Source organism: Toxotes jaculatrix, chromosome 4, assembly GCF_017976425.1.
Source record: "Toxotes jaculatrix isolate fToxJac2 chromosome 4, fToxJac2.pri, whole genome shotgun sequence".
Lineage (NCBI taxonomy): Eukaryota > Metazoa > Chordata > Actinopteri > Toxotidae > Toxotes > Toxotes jaculatrix.
Genome location: NC_054397.1, coordinates 15,327,975 through 15,346,647, shown reverse-complemented (window position 1 = coordinate 15,346,647; position 18,673 = coordinate 15,327,975). Strand labels below are relative to the sequence as shown.

The following is an 18,673-nucleotide window of genomic DNA, read 5'->3' as shown; positions in this document are numbered from 1 at the left end:
CATTTTACTTTGAAACAGGCACTGCCAGTGTCTCTGACACCTTAGAATTTATGTGCTGTAATTATTAAAATGTATTTTTGCAGTTCTCTATAGATTTGCTACCTGAGGGTATCCCATTGTACAAGGATTTAATCAAAAAGCATGTTCATAGCCGACAATACCTCTGTATAGTGATAAATCAAAACTGGGACAGTGGAACAGTGCAAATAACAATAGCTATTATTGTTGATGTCATTAAGCTGGAGTCAAATAAAAGCCCACATTTGAAAATTGAGTCTGTTCTCTCACCTCATTCAACTTTTACTATTAAATCTATATTACACTCAACACAACTCATGAGCAGAATAATTTAAGCTTCTCGTTCCAGAACTGGAGACTTGTAAAAGTATCTGTAACTATGAATGTTCTACCTTTTTTCTTTATTAAATCTCATTTTCTTTGACAGGTCATCTAAATCCCCACTGTAATATCTTTACTCTAATGTTGCCCCCCCCCCCCCCCCCCTCCCATTTGTCACCACCTGGTGGTGCTCAGTGCTAAAAAGGATGTTAATGTCACATAAGATATAATCACTAGCTTTGGTTTCCCAGTCCCTCATTTAAAAAAAATAAAAATCTAGTACTATTACATTGAACTAAAGCAAATCAAGGACAGTCGACCACATCTTGTTCACAAAAAGAAAAGAATTCAAAAATACAAAGAGTGTGCGTCATCTTCTGCTCACTGCTGGAATTCTTTGTGTAACAAATTAAACATCTATTCTATAATACCAAAAAAACTGTACAGTACTGCTATCAAGTCTTATTGCTCCTTTATTTCCAAGATCACACTTTTCAAATTCATTACATTTAAACAAAAAAAACACCTTTCTTCTTCTTTTCTGCCATTGCATAGGAAAATAAACACTCAAAGTTACAGCTTGATTTCAGGATAAGATTACAGTATTTTGTACACATGCACTTAATAGCAAAGATAATTTGAACTCCTTGATTTTTTTTTTTTTTTTTTAAACCTGTAAGGTAAAGAGATACAATCACCTGAAAACACAGGGGATGAAGTACAATTCAAAACTTACGAAGTTAGCAGCTAAGCATAAATTTTACATATTTTCTTTCCTCTCTCCAGTGGAATGACCTAATGCTGTGACACAACTGTCTTCATGAGGATGAGGAGATCTGCGGATAGTTAAGACCGTGAACAGACCCCGTAACGTCAATGCTAACTGAGGGTGCTGAAAGGAAATACTTAGATCAAATATGCTGCATTCAAGTGAGATGCTAAAAAAAACAAACAAACAAAAAAAAACTAAGCGTGACATCACCCTGGTGTTGCTGTTTGCCTAAAATGTATTCAAATTAAAACTCCCACCTATACTTGTAAAGGCTGCAAGTGCAGCCTACCTGGAAATCTCCTCTTAAACTACATCCTGTTGCTAGTGTCAGAGATTGTATAAAAGAGAAAGTGTCTCGAACTTTCTGTCATGATCTATGTATTCACACACACCTCTTTCTCTTTCTCTAACAAAAAAAGATTTCACTTTTTATTGATTTTACATTAAAATGCCAAGACCACTCTCTTACGCTAAAGATTTCCTGTAGAAAATTTCCTTTGCTCAGTGAACAAAATCTACCAGTTTAAAACAAAATAAAAAAACAGGACACATTTTTTGCAATCTTTAACATCTATTATCATTTAAAGGCATGTCTTCACTGCATCTAAAGGGTCTATGTGACCCATCCTAAATAATCAATAACAAAAAACATTGTAAAACAGACAGCCCTGCTCAATGTGTGAGGATAAATCAGGGTGTATTGCAACTAATAAATGGTGTAATGTATCTAAGGAGCAAAGGCCACAGTTGTGGGCTGAAACTTTACTCACAAAGGGGAGAACTCAACAAGAACAGCTTGGAGCATGTTTGTGCTGAAGTCCTCATACTGTAAATGAGACTGCTGTTCACACAGCTGTATAATTTCATGTAACCGTACTGTGACCTGTGAATCCTAAAAGTTTCAGAAATATCCTCTGAGCAGCTTGATCCTAATGGACCCAGACCCACCAGCCACAGCCACATCCTCATCCGCACCCAGAGAGGTAACCAATTCCCATGAGGGCTACTGATTGGCTGCTTCACAGGCATCTATCCAATCGCTGTACACATCAACTGGCTCTGACAGATCTGAAGAGAAATGGATTAAGGATTTTAAAAAAAGATTCTGTTGATTAAGAATGAGAGTTTAGGTTACCGCAGGATGATATGAACTTTGAAAACCAATACAGAAGGAAAAAGTCACTGTTTCCCGGGAAAGCTGCTGATTATTACATGGACGGTGTAATCCCCAGTAGTAATCTCATTCTGATTCTGTATGTTATTTATCAGAAGTATGATGAAGTGATTACCATTTTTAGAGCCAAAGACCCACTCCCTTTTGAAGGTAGCTTCTGTTCCACTAGCCACTACATTACGTACTTCTTTAACATTTCTGAAAATACTAAAATTGATCAGACATTTGGTTTGATTTGAGGAGTTCACCAGTTTAAAAAATGATTATTTTGTTAGAATTACAGGGTAATATCTCTAACTTATTAGATTTTTTTTTCCTATTCTGTCACTGTTGTTCTATTGCTGTTTGAGAAAGACAGTGATGTAAATTCATGCATGAATGAGGATACAGGTAATGGGGGTCTGGAACTCCTCCAAGCAGACTGTGCACGATATTATCCCTGTATTTCTGCTTCTCTCCCTGTTGACAAAGAAAGCAAAAGGAAAAGTTGGTAACAATCAACTAAGAAACAAACATATGAAACTTAGCATTTATGCTGGGATAGGTATTAGCTGACTAATTACATTTTCACGTCACATGACTTCTCGTGGTTGCAGAACGGACAGGTGAACTGACTTTCCAGATCCCCTGTCATCTTCTTCTTGGGAGGAGGCTTTCTTTTGGACTTGCGGCGACCCATTGCACACAAACTGAGACACAAGTCTGTGTGAAAGAGACAAACAACCATGCAGCCTTATGAAGAAGAACATGAGCGATGGATCAATGCAACGAAAGAGAAAATATGTGAGAATACTTGACTAGAAAACAACTCCAAACTGCCTCAACATATTGTTGGTTAGTTAGCATGCTAACGTTAGCATGTTTGTTGTTGATCCCCAGTACAACATAAATCGCTTTACGGTGAAAACGGACTCCAGTAAGAAAACGTCTCTGATTATGCCTCGACCAACCTTAACTAGTACATATACTCGTAACTGTTATCTACTAAAAGTTTTTCTTGTTTACCTTTGGTTGTTGAAAATACACGTTGCTGTAATCAGGAAAACGGTTCCACAAGACCCGGCACCGGCAACTGTTTCCTTTAAATGATTGGAGAAGAGCGTGCGGTTCGCGACCAACCATTGGCTGCCTGACATGTCAGTTACGCTGATTGGCTGTGACGAAACAACCTCTGACACAGGCTATTCCCGCGTGGTGGCGACAGAAGCTAACACAGGTGAGGTGAGTTTTTTCCCCCAAAAAATACTTCACAGTTTGCTGTCTTAGACGTTTCTTCCACCCCGGGATTTAATAATTAATTTGTTACCTCGTCAAACATATCGGTAGGTTAGCTTATTAAAACAAGTATTTGTTTGGTAGTAGGTGCTCTTTCTTCAGTGTTTAGTGTTGATATTGTGAGGGTAACGTACAAATTTACAGCGTCCTAGAGCAAGAAACCATTAGCCCAACAATGTAAATGTAACTGAAATTTAGATTTAGTCATGTTAGAGTAGTTTGGTTAACTAATAAAATGAGTTATTCTGCTCAACAGTTAGAGCAATACCATGAATTCACTGAAAGAAGTAAATACCTCGTTAATTTGCAACTTTTTTGGATGTGCCTCTGGTGTGTTGAAGTCCTTTAGCTAATAAGGAAAGTCATGGTTAAATACACAATTTGTACATTTTGTTGGACAAACAGCATTTGTATAGATGGTCTATATTTGATACACACTTGGTGGCCATAAAACTGGGTACATACTGTTCTGCCATAAAGTCAACTTTTATGATGCCTATAATCTTCATAGAGGTGTTAAAAACTTATGTTTTAACATTGAGATTATATTCAGTGGTGGTGTTGTGCATGGACTGCACTTTTTAGAGTTCCTAATGTAAGAACATTTGCATTGTCCTACGTTTGGTTCTTCTGCTTTATTTTGTTGCATGGAACATATCAGTGATGTGGACAGTGAAGGTGGTCGGCCTCGGGGTGGTGGCTGTGTCTCTGAGTCTGGAGCTGCTTGTTTGGCTCCTCCGTCGCCTCAGGCCTGGAAAAACCCTCAATGAGGTCCTCTTCTTCCCCTCAGAAATGGCCTGTGTGGAGCACCTCTTCACTCCCTCTTCACCTTTGTGAGTGAAACATAACCGCTGTATTGAGTAAAAGGAGCCTATACAGTATTTACTCTTTATCACTGCACAGTTTGTTGTGATAATGGCCACTAATGTAAAAATTCCCAGCCCCTAGATACTTTCATTAAGTGGATTTAGTCAGTGTATTTACTGTTCTTAATCCCCACTGCTTCTCACTCAGCAGGACCAAAGTGTCACCTACTAAATAAATGAAATTAAACCTAAAACCCTTTTTTAAATTAAAGTATGGACAAGATCATTTGAACTACTTGCATTTGCAACGGACATCACAACATTTTTTTTTTCGAACTTATTTCCACCACGCAAGCAGTTTGCTCATTTTTTAGAGAAGCTTTGTGACCGATGTAATACATAAGAAGAAGGCAGCATGAAGGACATTAAGTATAGCTCATGATAAACCGTGCAGATAACACTTTTTTTTGTTTTGTTGTCTGCTCCTCCAGTTCCTGTTTCTGCTCATTGCCTCATGGTGTGGAGACCTCTTTCTCCTGTCTTCTCCGCCGCATCCTGTCTGCTACCTCCTCTCTGGACTTGTGTGTTTTTGCCTTTTCGAACATGGATCTGTGCAGGGCTATACTAGCACTGCATAGCCGGGGAATAACAATCCGAGTCCTCACCGACAAGGACTATTCCGCCATCACTGGTTCCCAGATAGGGGTCCTCCGGAAGGCCGGTAAGGGAAGTAGATCCATTATAATTTTTTTTCTTTAAATATTTTCCAATTACATATATGTCTTTATGCAATGTGACTCAAGTAGTCACTGGGACAAAGCATCCGTATGCCAAAAAATTTCACAAATACAGGCCCCAAGGAGTCATATTTAGCCGCTATAGAGATATTACTTGACATACGGGAAGGGTGACTCGTGTCTTACTCAACAAAAGGTGCTCACTCTGTGTTCTCGGACTACCAGTGTCACTGTCATTAAGTCCCACAGGGTTCCTTAGTGGTGAATAGAGCGATGATAGGAACTGTCTGGGTGAATGGAGGTTGCCACTACAAGCCCTCCTATGTGTCAGAGTAATCATGCTCTGAAAGCACTGAAAGATTTAGTGTCACATGTCTGACTCACACTGTCTCACTTTCTCTCTCAGCCCTCTGTGCATTTAACAAATTACTGTTAGTGTATATTGTTAAGTAAGAATTAAGTAAGTAAGAAATTGGCAACCAGACAACAAATGTCATTAGGCAAAGTGTTTCTTAGTTTGTGTGTGTTCTGGTACTTCTATCTTTGTGAGGACCAGTTTGAGTTATAGACCTTACGCAGTGAGGGCATTTTAGGAAAGTGAGGGCATTTTGGCCTGTCTTCACTTTCCGACACACCTTCCAAGGGCTGTTTGAGGGTTTAAGTTAGAGCTTTTTAGAGTCTTAAGTTAGAATCAGATTTAGGTTAGGGTTGGGGTTTGGCATTTAGTTGTTATAGGTAAGGTTAGGGTAACAGGCTGCGGAATGCATCATGTCAATGAATGTCCTCACAAAGAAGTACAAGGTTGTGTGTGTGTGTATGTTCAGTACAAGCCTCACTGACGCAAGGGGCAATCAAGTCCTCTTTTCATATCGTGTCTTTTGTATTTAGTCATTATTCTGCAGAAACATTTCATCACCAAATAACTGAGTGTGACTGGCACTAAAGCACAGTGCTTTGGCTTCATTTGCATTCACTGGTAGGAGGAATCTAGATTTTGTTTATGAAACATTTCCTTCAATTCACTTCACTTCACAGGCTGAGACAATGATCTTTAATGGTATTCTGGACTGTCCCTGTCCTGGGGTCAAAACTGAAAAAGACATTATCATTTTATTGCCATCTCTATTTAACTCTTTTCCATCGTTTCTGGCTCTATTCTCTTTGAGCTGTCTAATAAAATATATTTTAAAAAGCCAAAAAGGCATTTGCACAGAGCAATTACAGCTTTCTAGGGGTCATGTTCCTTGGAAAAGAAATATTCAGAAAATCTTCTCTTAAAAACACATTTCTGGTAATTGTTTTTCACTGTTTTTCTTAACCAGGCATGCACTTAACCTTTCAAGAGAGAACTTGCTTGTCCAGTCTCTGTCCTAGATTAGTCTGTGGTCCCAATTACAAAACTACCGGTCTATACAAACTGAAATCAGATTACAAAGTAGTCTGATTCAGTTTTTAAGATAGTTTCCTTTCTATACAATTGAACAGAAACAGTTTCTGTAAAAAAAAAAAAAAAAAATGGTATTCATATCATATATCAACATAAGTGCATAGAAATCATCAGAATAAATATACACCTTTGATAAATCAGGCAAATCAAATAAAGGACTACAATTTGTAAAATTGTTTGCTCAGAATGGACAAGACAAAGAAGTGTATTGAGAGTTTATGGAACATTCATGTGACCCTAAATGTCAAGCTCTGAGTGCTGTAAGCTTTTGATGCAGTGATGTTTCAGTGAGGTTGAGCAGTCTATTTAGAGAAAGTGCAGAAAATTTGTTCTACCAATATCACCCTTGTATTTTACACCTCCTCGGGTCACCAGTGCCAGTGCTGTCCATTTACAAATGCTGTTGCTCTAAATTTAAATAGCACCTAGGAGTTGAGTGCAGGACTATTCATTCATGATCCTTAAATAAACGTTTAACTCTGGTGTTTTCCCTCATGCATTGTAGTCCATTCAACACACAAATCACCCTACATAGTAGTTGACCTTTCATGTCTCATTGATATTGACTACCCACAATTTCACAGTAGCCAGTGGAAGGGATCAATATATATATATATGTTTACTGTATGAGGCATTGAAGAAGTTTAACTCATTCTTCACTCCCCTCCCTGTCTACCTTCTAACCCCCCCCCCCCCCCCCCAGGGATCTGTGTCCGGTGTGATGTGGGCTCTGTGTACATGCATCACAAGTTTGCAGTGGTGGACGAGCGGCTGCTCATCACCGGCTCCCTCAACTGGACGCTGACAGCAGTGCAGAGCAACATGGAAAACATCCTTATCACTGAGGAGCTAGAGCTGGTGCGACCCTTCATCAAGGAATTTAACAGGTTATGGGTGCACAATGATCCAGCTTGATGCCACCACTCAGTTGACCAAAAATCTGCTTTTGTTGTCACTAGAACCAACGACTAATTAGCCAGAACAGATTTTGAGTCAGACCTCATGAACCTTTGAAGTAGAATATATAAAAGTCTGTACAGTTAGCTTGGCCAGAAAGTGCCTCCAGGATTGATCTTTTCTTGTTATGGAGAGGCTCTGTTACATTAAGTTTTGGAAGACTCGTTAATGTTAAAGTGAAGATGTTACCGTACAAGACAATAGGAGTTTTAGGGCATGTTTTTTCAATATTTATAAGAAAACAGGTCTGATTTTGGAAGAGACTGACTTATCAGACCGAATCTGGTTTATGTGTTTAATTTCTGTATTTCTTTTATTTCACTGTGTACAGAAATGGCTGTTGCCATTGTTGCTGTAGTAGTCGTACTGCTTGGCACAGACTTAAGATGAGGATCATATCCACAACATAGAGTTGGGCAACTTTAAAAAAGAAATCCATTGTTTTTGTTTGGTGAGAAGAACATTTCTTCAGTTTTCATTTTTAAATCCAAGTTTATGTTTTTATATATTGTTGTTTTTTTTTTTTTGGAAGATTTCCACTGGTGACCACTGGTGATTTTTCCTCCTCAGAACTAAGGGTAATATGTAGGCTACTCAGGAGATTGAGTTTGTCTTTATCGAAATCAATCCACAGTTCACCTTATCTACAGTATAACTCAAAGATCCACTGGCTGTAGAAATCCAGTGTATTGTTTAGGGTGTTTTACTGCAGTCTGAGGGACTATGCTTTGTCAAGCACCAATAAAAACTCTTTCATGCTGCAGTTTTGGCAGGTCTGTTGCATCATAGGCCTACAGCTGCAGTTTTCTCCTGCTCCAACATGATTTACTCTGTTTCACAGGAAGGCCTCACAGCACAAATACATACCGCTATTCACATTGTTTAACAATACTGTTCTTTGCGGTTTTCAAACACAAGTAGAGTTGATCTGGTTGGGACATGAGTAATGTTCCTGGGTGCATGACTCGGCATTGCTCACAGTCAGGCCGATGCTTGTTGATAAAGGCCAGAGCTTGTTTGCCTGACTTATGGCTTGTAGTTTACATCTTGAAGTTAAGCGTACCAAATGGGAATTTTCGACTTTACGAATCAGCTGCTATGTTTTATCCACAGTATATAAGTGACCAATCTAACCGAGAGGTCATGAGTTTGGATATATAACTAGCGCGTTGTGCCTGTTCCATTCAGCACCACATTACAGCAGGGCCGGCTGAGGCTTACTACTGACACTGGGTCAAACAGCCAGCAAAATGTGTCAGGGCTGCCCCATATTACTTGTTTTGCATTGATTAGTGTGTAAATCAATTAGTCAAGCTAGAAAAAGTTTTTCAGCAACAGTTTTCACAAGTCATTCTTTAAAGTCTTTTCTGTTTTATATCACTTCAGGTTAAATATCTCTGTTTTTTTTTTTATTGTTAATAGGACAAAGCAAGCAATTTGAAAACATTACATTTACCCTGAGAAAAAATTGACAAATATTTTTCTATTTTCCATTATATTATTGATTAACCACCTAATCACATAAATGAAAATACATTCAGAAATTTAATGGATAATTAAAGTTATCACTTGTTGCAGCCCTGTTTATTACTATTAAACAAATATTCATTCTATAGTATGTACAGTACTGTAGTATACTACTGTAACAGCATTCTTGTATAACTAAAGAGAAATTGGATGAACAGCAACACAGAGTAAGACAACAATATTGTTCCATTTTTATACTTCCGCATGTGTTAAATATCGTCTTGACAGTCTTCGAGCGGTGGTGATTTTGTTTTGAAAGTCTGTACAGGAAGTGTACTATATATATGTTCTGGCTGACTTGACCGATTACACGGTGGAATATCCCAGTGACAGGCACATGAACGGTCTGGAGATCCGGGAGCGGAGCGCCTGAAGAGGAGCGCCCGACAGCAGCGCACACCCATCCCATCGGCTCTTAAGTAGAGGCGGTAGACCGCGGGAAGGACGTTCAGAGGAGCAAGACATCGACCAAGGTAAGAAACCTTCACACAACGTCCGGCAAAGGCACAGAGTATAAGTGTCACCAGGTTGTAGGTGAGTTACCGTATGGTGGGGCGGAGTAGGTAAATTAGGCTAACTGTTGATACAGTGTCAGCGTAGAGCTTAGAACATAAACTTTTATCTTTGTGTTTGTAGTATTATTAGACTAGTTTGCACATTTTTAATTATATTAATTCCGAGTGTCAACAAGTGTCATGAACCCATGTGTCCTCATTTGAACAGTGGCCTGGTATTGGGAAGTGCACGCTCCATTTCCACGAAGTTTAACTTCTCCTGTGCTTTAAACCAGGTACCCACATCTGTTGTTAAGTCTTATTATGTGCTATGAGGCGTTTGCTTTATGCTTAAGTCAATGCATTCAACGTTATGACCCTCTACATCTGTTTCTAGGTGTTTTCACGTTTGATTTGCGGGCGCATGCGTAGAAATTGGTGTTTTGCTGAGTGTGTATAGCAGCATGCCGGCCAGCTAGTCTTTATGGTCTTGGAAGTGGTAATGCTGAGCTGGTCTCCAGAGAGATCTCAGCAGTCAGGGAGTAGTAGGATGGAGGGGGGGGGGGGGGGGGGGGGGGGGGGGGGGGTGAATGAATGGATGGTTTAGTTTCCTTATGATGCAGAGAGATGGAGGAAGGAGAGAGTGTGGAGTGGTACAGGATGAGATATGGATGGATGACAGGAGGCATGCATAGATGGATGAATATGAGAGTGAGTAAAGGAAGATAAATGGGTGTGTGGGTGTGTTTGTGTGAGTGTTTAAGTGGAAGTGTCAGTGGGTGGATGAATGGTCAGACGCATGATGGATGAAATATACAGGGAGGGGAGGAGAATCTATTGCCCCTCGCCCACCGCTCAGTGTCCACTGATCCCATAAGTTTTATAACATGAGCCCATGTGAGAAATGGACAGACAGAGCAGCAGGTGACTGATAGAGGGAGAAACGGTGGAAGGAGCACGCCCTCACCGTGATTCATAGCACAGAGATGAGAGCTTAGAAGGTTAAGGCAGGAGGGAAGATTGGCCATTTTTAAAATAACGCTTCCATTTGCCAACATCAAAATTTGCTCGGCTAATAGCGTGGATTAATTTCGGACCTGTGAGTGTTAAATTGAATTCTCAAATAGTCGAGATTCCTCACCCTGAAATTCAGACACACAAGTACTGTCATCATATTTCTATCCCGGTCATTCAACCCAGTATCAACATTTTTTTCTCCCTTTTTTTTCCCCGAGTCATCACTCATTCTGTACTCAGTGTAACTTACAATACCGTTCACCAACACCAACTGCAGACCCCAAAATGACCATAAAGTTGAACCAACACCTCTCTAAAACAGTTTTAACACAAACTGAAAATTATAACCCTCATAAAGGGAGGATTTATGCTCACTGACCACTTTATTAGGAACACTGCACTAATGCTGACTCCTTCCTCCCTTTGCTTTCAAAACAGTCTCAGTCCTTTGTGGTATGGATTCTACAAGATGTTTTAAACTTCCCTTTGAGATTCTGGTCCATGTTGACATGATCCCATCGCATCATTTCTGCAGATTTGTCATCTGCACATTCATGCTGTCAGTCTCCTGTTCGACCACATTCCAAAGGGGTTTTCTTAGATTCAGATCTGGTGACTGGGGAGGTCACTGAAGTCCACTGAAACCAGTTTGTGACGACTTTTGCTCAATTTCATGGTGTATTACAGTGCTTGAAGAAGACATTATAAGATGGATAAATCGTAGCCATAAAGCTGATGCACATGGTCAGCAACAATACTCAGATAGACTGTGGCATTCACACCATGATTGATTGGTCTTAAGGGGCCCAAAGTGTTGCTGCTGATGCCAAATGGAGACCCTACCATCTGCCTGCCTCAGCAGAAATCCAGATTCATCAGACCAGGCTACATTTTTTTCTGTCTTCAGCTGTCCAGTTTTGGTGAGCCCGTGCCCACTGCAGCCTCAGATTTCTGTTCTCGGCTGACAGGAGTGGAACCCAACGTGGTCCTCTGCTATTGTACATCATCCTTCTCCAGGTTTGATGTGTTGTGCATTATGAGATGCTTTTCTGCTCACCGCAGTTGTAAAGAGTGGTTATCGGAGTTACCGAAGTCTTTCTGTCAGCCCCAACCTGTTTGGCCATTATTCTCTGACCTCTCTTTCATTAATCCTTCCACAGAACTGCTGCTCATAGGATGTTTTTTTTTTTCACACTCTTCTGTGAAAAAACTCTTGAGACTGTTGTGCGTAAAAATCCCAGAAGCTCAGCAGTTTCATAAATACGCAAACCAGCCTGTCTGGCACCAACAATCGTTCCACAGTCACGGTCAATGTCACCGAGATCACATTTCTTCCCTATTCTGATGTTTGATGTGAATATTAACTGAAGCTCCTGACCTGTGTCTGCAGGATTTTATATACTGTACTGCTGTCACATGATTGGCTGACTGGATAAATGTGTGAATAAACAGCTATACAGTTCTAATAAAGTTCAAAGTAAGTGCATATCAATGTGATTTCCCAGAAGGTTTTTAGAAGTAAATTTAAATGTTTAACTGTTGATAATCACTTTGTTTTAGTTAACAGGACTGCATTCCCTGCCTCCATTAACTTTGCCTTAATAAAGTTCAGTCACACTGTTGTTCTATTAAATTAAATTCACTGGCAAGTAGCGCAGTGCAGGGCTCACATTGTCTGACATCTGCACCAACGCTCCCCATCACAGCCACATATTTTTACTCTTTGCCTCCTGAGATGATTCAGTATTTAACAGTATAATGTCATCAGTGGCAAGGTAGGCCATGTAACATTTTGTTTTGATTGAACTGTTAAATCGTGCATGTGACAAAATGCAACCTAGCAGGTTGGCCCTGTGCAGCACACTATACCAGATATTCTGCCATTGTCATGAGGAAATCTTTTTTTTTTTTTTTTTTTTTAATTCAGAAACCAAAAAAGATTAAAGTTACACCACAGAATGTTTAACTTTTTTTTTTCTTTCAAGTTAAATTTAATAGTAAAACAGGAATTTAATCAAAAATCTTAATTTATGATTAATTTCAACAAACCCTTAAAAAATTAACTAATTGTTTCAACACTGGATTTTTGCACAGTTCTTTTTTGGTTACAGGCTTCTGTTAAAGATGTGCATTTTTATGAATGAGTTTCATCGTCTCTTCACAAAGTGTGAAAGCCCGCTCCTCTCCTCTTCTTCTTTATTTGATAGATGGCTCTAGCCAGAGATCCAGGTACAGGCCCGGAGCTGAAAGATGCAGCTGACCAAAACTTTGACTACATGTTCAAGCTGCTGATCATCGGCAACAGCAGCGTGGGAAAGACCTCCTTCCTGTTCCGCTATGCAGATGACTCCTTCACTTCAGCCTTTGTCAGCACTGTGGGCATTGATTTCAAAGTCAAAACCATCTACAGGAACGACAAGAGGGTCAAACTACAGATCTGGGTGAGATGGAAAATACATCAATGCAATGCAACATTTCTTTTTTATTATTTCATTTTATTTGGTTATTTTAACATTTTTTTAAATCAGTAAATGTGGAATATGAGGAACACATTTTGTTTCTTTTTTTTTTTTTTTTTTTTTTTTTTGTATCTTGGCAAATTTTTCTGACATGAACAAAAATGTCAGAACAGCCCTAAAGCAAAAGTCCTTTATTTTTCTTCATCTTCCTGCTTTGAAACTGTTTACCATTACACACACACACACACACACACACACACACACACACACACACACACACACACACACACACACCTTGTCTCGTTTCTCCTCTGCAGCAGGAAGAAAATGTGGCAGTCTGGCAGATAAGGAGCCAGAGCACACTGCGACTCTCGCTCGCTCAGGAAAAGATGTTTGATCAGTGCAGAAGTCGAGATATAAATGCTGGCACACCGTGTTACAGTTTGACCAGATTTAACTCTAATTAATCCGACTCACAAACGTTTAGAGCGCTAGAGTATAAAAACCTAATGTCTGTAGTTTGTTTTAACCATTCTGTGATATTTTTGATGTGCTGCTACTAGTGACAGTTTCTTTGTTTGTTAGCTGAAATCCCTAATTTGCAGACAGTCATGAAAAATTTGAAATAGTCATCTTGTTCAGCCCTTAGTTTATCCGTTCTTGATGCTAATTCTGCACCCTTAGCGTTTAGCTCAGGGCTAGTTCTCTTGGACCAGAGCCAAATATTTGCAAACAAGAGTGATGTAGGTCGTTGAAAGTGAATGACAACACCAATATATCTGCACCAAAGATATTGATAAAATCTTTACTGTGTATTTGACTGTGCTCATGTCCCTGAGCTGCAAGGCCTCAGACTTTCTCTGCTTTTCTAATGTTTGTAGAACTGAAAACAACATATAAACATATGGAAAAAAAAAAACTCACCACCTCTCCCACTGATTACAAGGGAGTTTTTGGGTGGTATATAATGGCCTTTAGCTCAACAGATGTCCAAAAAATATTGTTTAACAGTTAAAAAAAAAAAAAAATCTTATTTCAATGTAGATTTTTCACACATTTTTATATAACTGAGTTTAGGAAGGAACAAAATAACTCATTGATCAAATGGCTAAAACTGACCCACACTGATATTTGTATTATTTTTCAGTTTAGCAAGGATAAACAAAACAAACCAAAAACCCTGGTGCTGGCCATCTCTGGACTAAAAACGTGACTGAGAAGAACAAAAATCTGTCTACAGTAGTTAAGTTAGTTTCACAGCATTAAGAGTCTAGTTAGCCTACAGCAAAAGTGTCATATTAGAAAGAGCTGTGACATTCACATCTCTGAGGTCTGAAATGCTCCTAATAATTTCTGGTAGAAAGCTCAAGAGGCTATTTTCATTCCCTATTATAGATTTAAAAAAACAAAACAAAAAAAAACTATTCCTTTAATATACTGTAGAGAGCAAACAGGTCTGACAGATAGTACATCAGCAAAATTCAGTATAAAGTGCTGCATTTGCTTAAATGTCAGAGCTGTAATTTACTTGAGGTAATTAAAGGCATTTACCTGGGGTTGAGAGGTTCTAAAATACAGCTTCTACCAAAGGCAGAGTGAATGGTGCTTTTGAAAGCATTATTACACAACACAGGCTGTTTATCCTCACCCCATTCCCTAGATTGCCCTCTTACACGGTGCTGCCTGTCATGGATGTGGCATAAACTAATTTCTCACACTCTGGAGTTAATGACAGTTGATGTCTAACATCGTCCCCAGACGGCAGGGTTCATGAAAGATGCATGGGTTGGAGCTGCCAGAGCTGAATGTGCTTACTGCGCAGACTGACACCCAGGACAGATCTATTACTGAATGTTAGTGGAAGGCGAGGACTTACCCATAGTACTCCTGCTAGATGAAAGTAATACATCTTTCTTTTTTTTCTTCTTCTTTTTTTTTTTTTTTTTTTTGCTTAATGTATTCAGCATAGCATGGCTTCTCTGCTCAGCGTAACAATGATACAGTTGCACAATTTTACACAAGGAAGGTGCCAAGTCCTAGTAAAATGTTACTGGCTGCTGAGCAGCTCGAATGGGTTTCATGGGGCCGTTAAAACAAGCTCAACTCATTTTGTAACTCTCTGCATCAAAGTAGGGCATACGAAGGTTTGAGACAGTGGTAACTTCTCACTCTGCGACTCCCACAATATGGTTCCTTTGACATATACTGTAGTTAATTGACAAGCCCTAAATCTCCATCTTTAGTGTGCCTGAGCTTAATATTGTACATGACCGCTCCTGGTGTTATTTTTTACATCAGGGGACCCTGGAAGCCTGTTAAGATTAATCAGTCTTGTTTATAGATGTAATTTCAGTGTATCCACAACAACATTATCATTTAATGGTTGAACGGTTTTCCCATAATCAGAGAAGAGCATAAAGAAGAACAATAACACCTTCAGAAACTTATTTTTTGCCCCTCAAGGCATAGCCCAAAAAGCAGAGAGAGCACATCCTGGTGTATTTACAGGGTGTGGCAACATCAACACCTGACGGGAGGGATTAACTTATGTTAGGAGAGAGTTAATGATTCACCTCTCCTTCTCAGGAAAGCCAAGTTAACCATTTGTTTTCTTCTCTCAGTAGAGTTTTTGAATTTTCATATAAATAATTTGTTTGAGTTTGTCTTTAATATTAAATCGTATTTGTTGGAATTTAATTTCAGCTCCGTTGCCAGTAGTAATTTTTGTTTCCTTGTGACTAATGTGAATTCCCAGTAAAGGTAACTGATCTCAACAAGTCCCAGCATTTCTCAGATGAACCATGTGTTTACAGGACACAGCGGGGCAGGAACGCTACCGGACCATCACCACAGCTTACTACAGAGGAGCCATGGGATTCCTGCTCATGTATGATATCACAAGCCAGGAGTCGTTCTACGCTGTTCAGGACTGGTGGGTAGCACTATAGATATAATGGCATACTATTAAATCTGCCATGTATATCCACATGTGTGTGTTATCCAGGAAGTAAAAGCATTTGTAAACCGATGTGTTGTCCTATGAAACTGATAGTTTAGAGTTTTTATGTTTAGATATACTGTGACCTTTTGCTACGTTTTTAATACACAAAACGGAACTTGGGGAAATTGTTCTGTTGATGCAGTAACAGATTAAGGCAAAGAAAAACGGGGGAGCATATTCATAGACACAGTTTTCATATAAAAACACATCTAAGCATTTTCATAAAACCCACAAACCTAATTTCCCTACATGTTCATCATTAAACAGTGGTGGAAGAACTACTCATCTTAAAACACATTGCAAAAAGCGTTTCCAAAATTAAGGTATTATGTTATAAATTAAGGTAATTTCAGAGTGTTTTATTTTTCACTGCATGTGGATCAAATTATAGACAAACTTTATTTATCCCAGAGGGAAATTAGTTTGTCATGGCAGCACATAACATACAAAACAATACAATTATAAATAGACAAGTTAAGAACCTAAATAAAATTTGAATAAAATTCAGTGCACAGTTCTGGAGGCTACATGTGTCACTGTTTGTGTTTACATGTGTATATTGGAATATTATTACTGATGAGTAAGCAGCGTTTTAATGTCACAGCTGGTTGAGGTGTTAGTAAGTCTTAACTACTTCCTTACACTGTTGGAGAGTTTAATCTATAACAATGCATAATATTGTGTAAGTTGAAATGTTTTGTATGTAAAAATTTAATTTGCAAAGTGATGAGTAACTTAACCTTTCAGATAAATGTATAATAATAATAATAATAAATAAAAAGTTCAATATTTGCCCATGTAATACAGTTGAGTATAAAGTGGCATAAAATGAAAATACTCATGTAGAAGTATTTCAAAATTTGCTTAACTACAGCACTTGAGTAAATGTCCTTTGACTTTCCACCACTGTCTTTAAATGATGGTAAATTACTGATAATGCACCCTTCCAGTGTCAAGCATACATATATACAGGAATTTAAAAAAACAAAAACAAAACAAAAACAGTTTTTCCTCAGTGTTGTGAAGCGACAGATGAACCCTGTAGGACAGGTGGTTGTGAAAATGTTGTGTTGGTGTTTCCCAGGGCAACCCAGATCAAGACGTACTCGTGGGACAACGCTCAGGTAGTGCTGGTAGGCAATAAGCTGGACTTGGAAGAAGACAGGCAGGTTCCCACTGCGGATGCCCAGAGACTGGCTACAGAGCTCGGTCAGCACACACACACACACACACACACACATGCACTTCATCACATGCTCAGCAAGAACACAAAAGCCAAACATCGCTCTCTCAACTCCGTCTCCAGGCTTCCAGTTCTTCGAGGCCAGTGCCAAAGACAACATCAACGTGAAGCAGGTGTTTGACAAGCTGGTGGACGTCATCTGCGAGAAGATGAACGAGAGCGTCAACGGTGATGCCGGTCCGTCAGCCAATCACAAGGGAGATGGCCTGAAGGACACGCCCCGTAGCAGCCAGCGTGGCTGCGCATGCTGATAGACGAAAGTGGAAATTCATTGAGTGCGGGTTTCATAGTCACACACACGCACATGCACACACATACACAGATTAATTGAATTGCCAAAAATCTGTCATTGTGAATGTACTTTACCACGTTACTGCAATACTATCATGGATGCCTGCCTCCCTCCTTATTTTTTTTTTTTTCTTGGTATCTTTTCTCGATTTGGTGGTGTCTCCAGCTCTTCCTCACAATTTGAATGTGACTGTTACACTGAGATGCCAAAGAGCTGCAGTCGAGCAGCTGTGCCTTCTGCCTGATGCCTTTGCTTTATTATTTCTTGTTTAATGGGTGAGCAGCACCTGTTGCAGGTGAGGATGTGAACAATAGGCAAGAACCAAAATCAGCATGGCATGGCGGGGGCAGGGAATCACTGTGATTCAGTTATGTCATGCTACCCCCTTGTGGGTGTCTCATGAAAATGCATCACTGTGACTCCCTGCCCTTCGCTCTATGTCCTGTGAATTAGCCCCATGTATAATCCTGCTGAGGAAGAAGACCCCCTGTTTAATACAAAGTCAAATACACTTGAATGTTGCTGTGGTATTCCAGGTGTATCTAGACTTGTTATTACTATTTTAGAGGGATATTCTCATTTTCTTATAAGTTATTTTTTTCTGTCTTTTTTTTTTTTTGTACATTTAATGGTTAATGCTAGTCCAATATTTTATTTACCAGGTTTTTTGTGTCCCTCTAAAAGTTTAGATTAAAAGATGTGGATCAATACAAAATGTTTGTTGGTTTTCCTTTAGGTGAAGTAATTTCACGTTGTTTTTCTGGATTAAACAACACTTTAGAGTATCAGGAAAAGTCTGATAGTTTCCACTTGGTGTTGACATCAGTAATTGATCACTATAAAAATGGATTCAGTCGTGTCATAAATTTCATCACCAGTGTGATTTTCCACTTATTAGAAAATAAAACATTCATCAGGTTTGTGTTGATGCTCAACATTAAATTATTTAATTCCTTGGATTGTTCCCTTTTTGTGCTGTCTTTGAAATGGTGATGTGTTTTGGGCTTTATGTTAATGTAAGAAAACATTATTGAAGATTTATATTTTATTTTGACCTCGAGTTAGTTGTAAAGTTTCCAATCATAAAAGTTTCTATATTTGAAGGGACTTTGGACACCAGGAAATGTTGCATG

At 39.1% G+C, this 18,673-nt stretch overlaps 3 protein-coding genes across 5 annotated transcripts; 2 read left to right on the top strand and 1 right to left on the bottom strand.

The window, feature by feature from the left end:
* Positions 1–796: 796 nt before the first annotated feature.
* LOC121181295 (transcription elongation factor 1 homolog) lies at positions 797–2,981 on the bottom strand. Its single transcript, XM_041037180.1, has 3 exons — positions 2,849–2,981; positions 2,674–2,744; positions 797–2,179 (listed from the first exon to the last, which is right to left on the bottom strand). Exons 1-3 carry the CDS (start codon positions 2,962–2,964, stop codon positions 2,115–2,117), a joined length of 252 nt encoding a protein of 83 aa, XP_040893114.1. The 5' UTR covers positions 2,965–2,981; the 3' UTR covers positions 797–2,114.
* pld6 (phospholipase D family, member 6) lies at positions 2,934–7,919 on the top strand. Its single transcript, XM_041037179.1, has 5 exons — positions 2,934–3,068; positions 3,326–3,501; positions 4,222–4,393; positions 4,858–5,087; positions 7,254–7,919. The coding sequence occupies exons 2-5, from the start codon at positions 3,420–3,422 to the stop codon at positions 7,463–7,465; spliced, it is 696 nt and encodes a 231-aa protein (XP_040893113.1). The 5' UTR covers positions 2,934–3,068; positions 3,326–3,419; the 3' UTR covers positions 7,466–7,919.
* Positions 7,920–9,355: 1,436 nt separating this feature from the next.
* On the top strand, positions 9,356–18,497 carry rab3da (RAB3D, member RAS oncogene family, a). 3 transcript variants are annotated; one of them, XM_041037219.1, is made up of 6 exons: positions 9,356–9,507; positions 12,753–12,986; positions 15,818–15,936; positions 17,090–17,214; positions 17,312–17,510; positions 17,553–18,497. In XM_041037219.1, the coding sequence occupies exons 2-5, from the start codon at positions 12,753–12,755 to the stop codon at positions 17,497–17,499; spliced, it is 666 nt and encodes a 221-aa protein (XP_040893153.1). In that variant the 5' UTR covers positions 9,356–9,507; the 3' UTR covers positions 17,500–17,510; positions 17,553–18,497. The 3 variants fall into 3 exon arrangements, with proteins under 3 accessions (XP_040893153.1, XP_040893154.1, XP_040893152.1); XM_041037220.1 differs by adding an exon at positions 9,758–9,824 and having other exon boundaries at positions 17,312–18,497; XM_041037218.1 differs by having other exon boundaries at positions 17,312–18,497.
* The last annotated feature ends 176 nt before the right edge of the window (positions 18,498–18,673 follow it).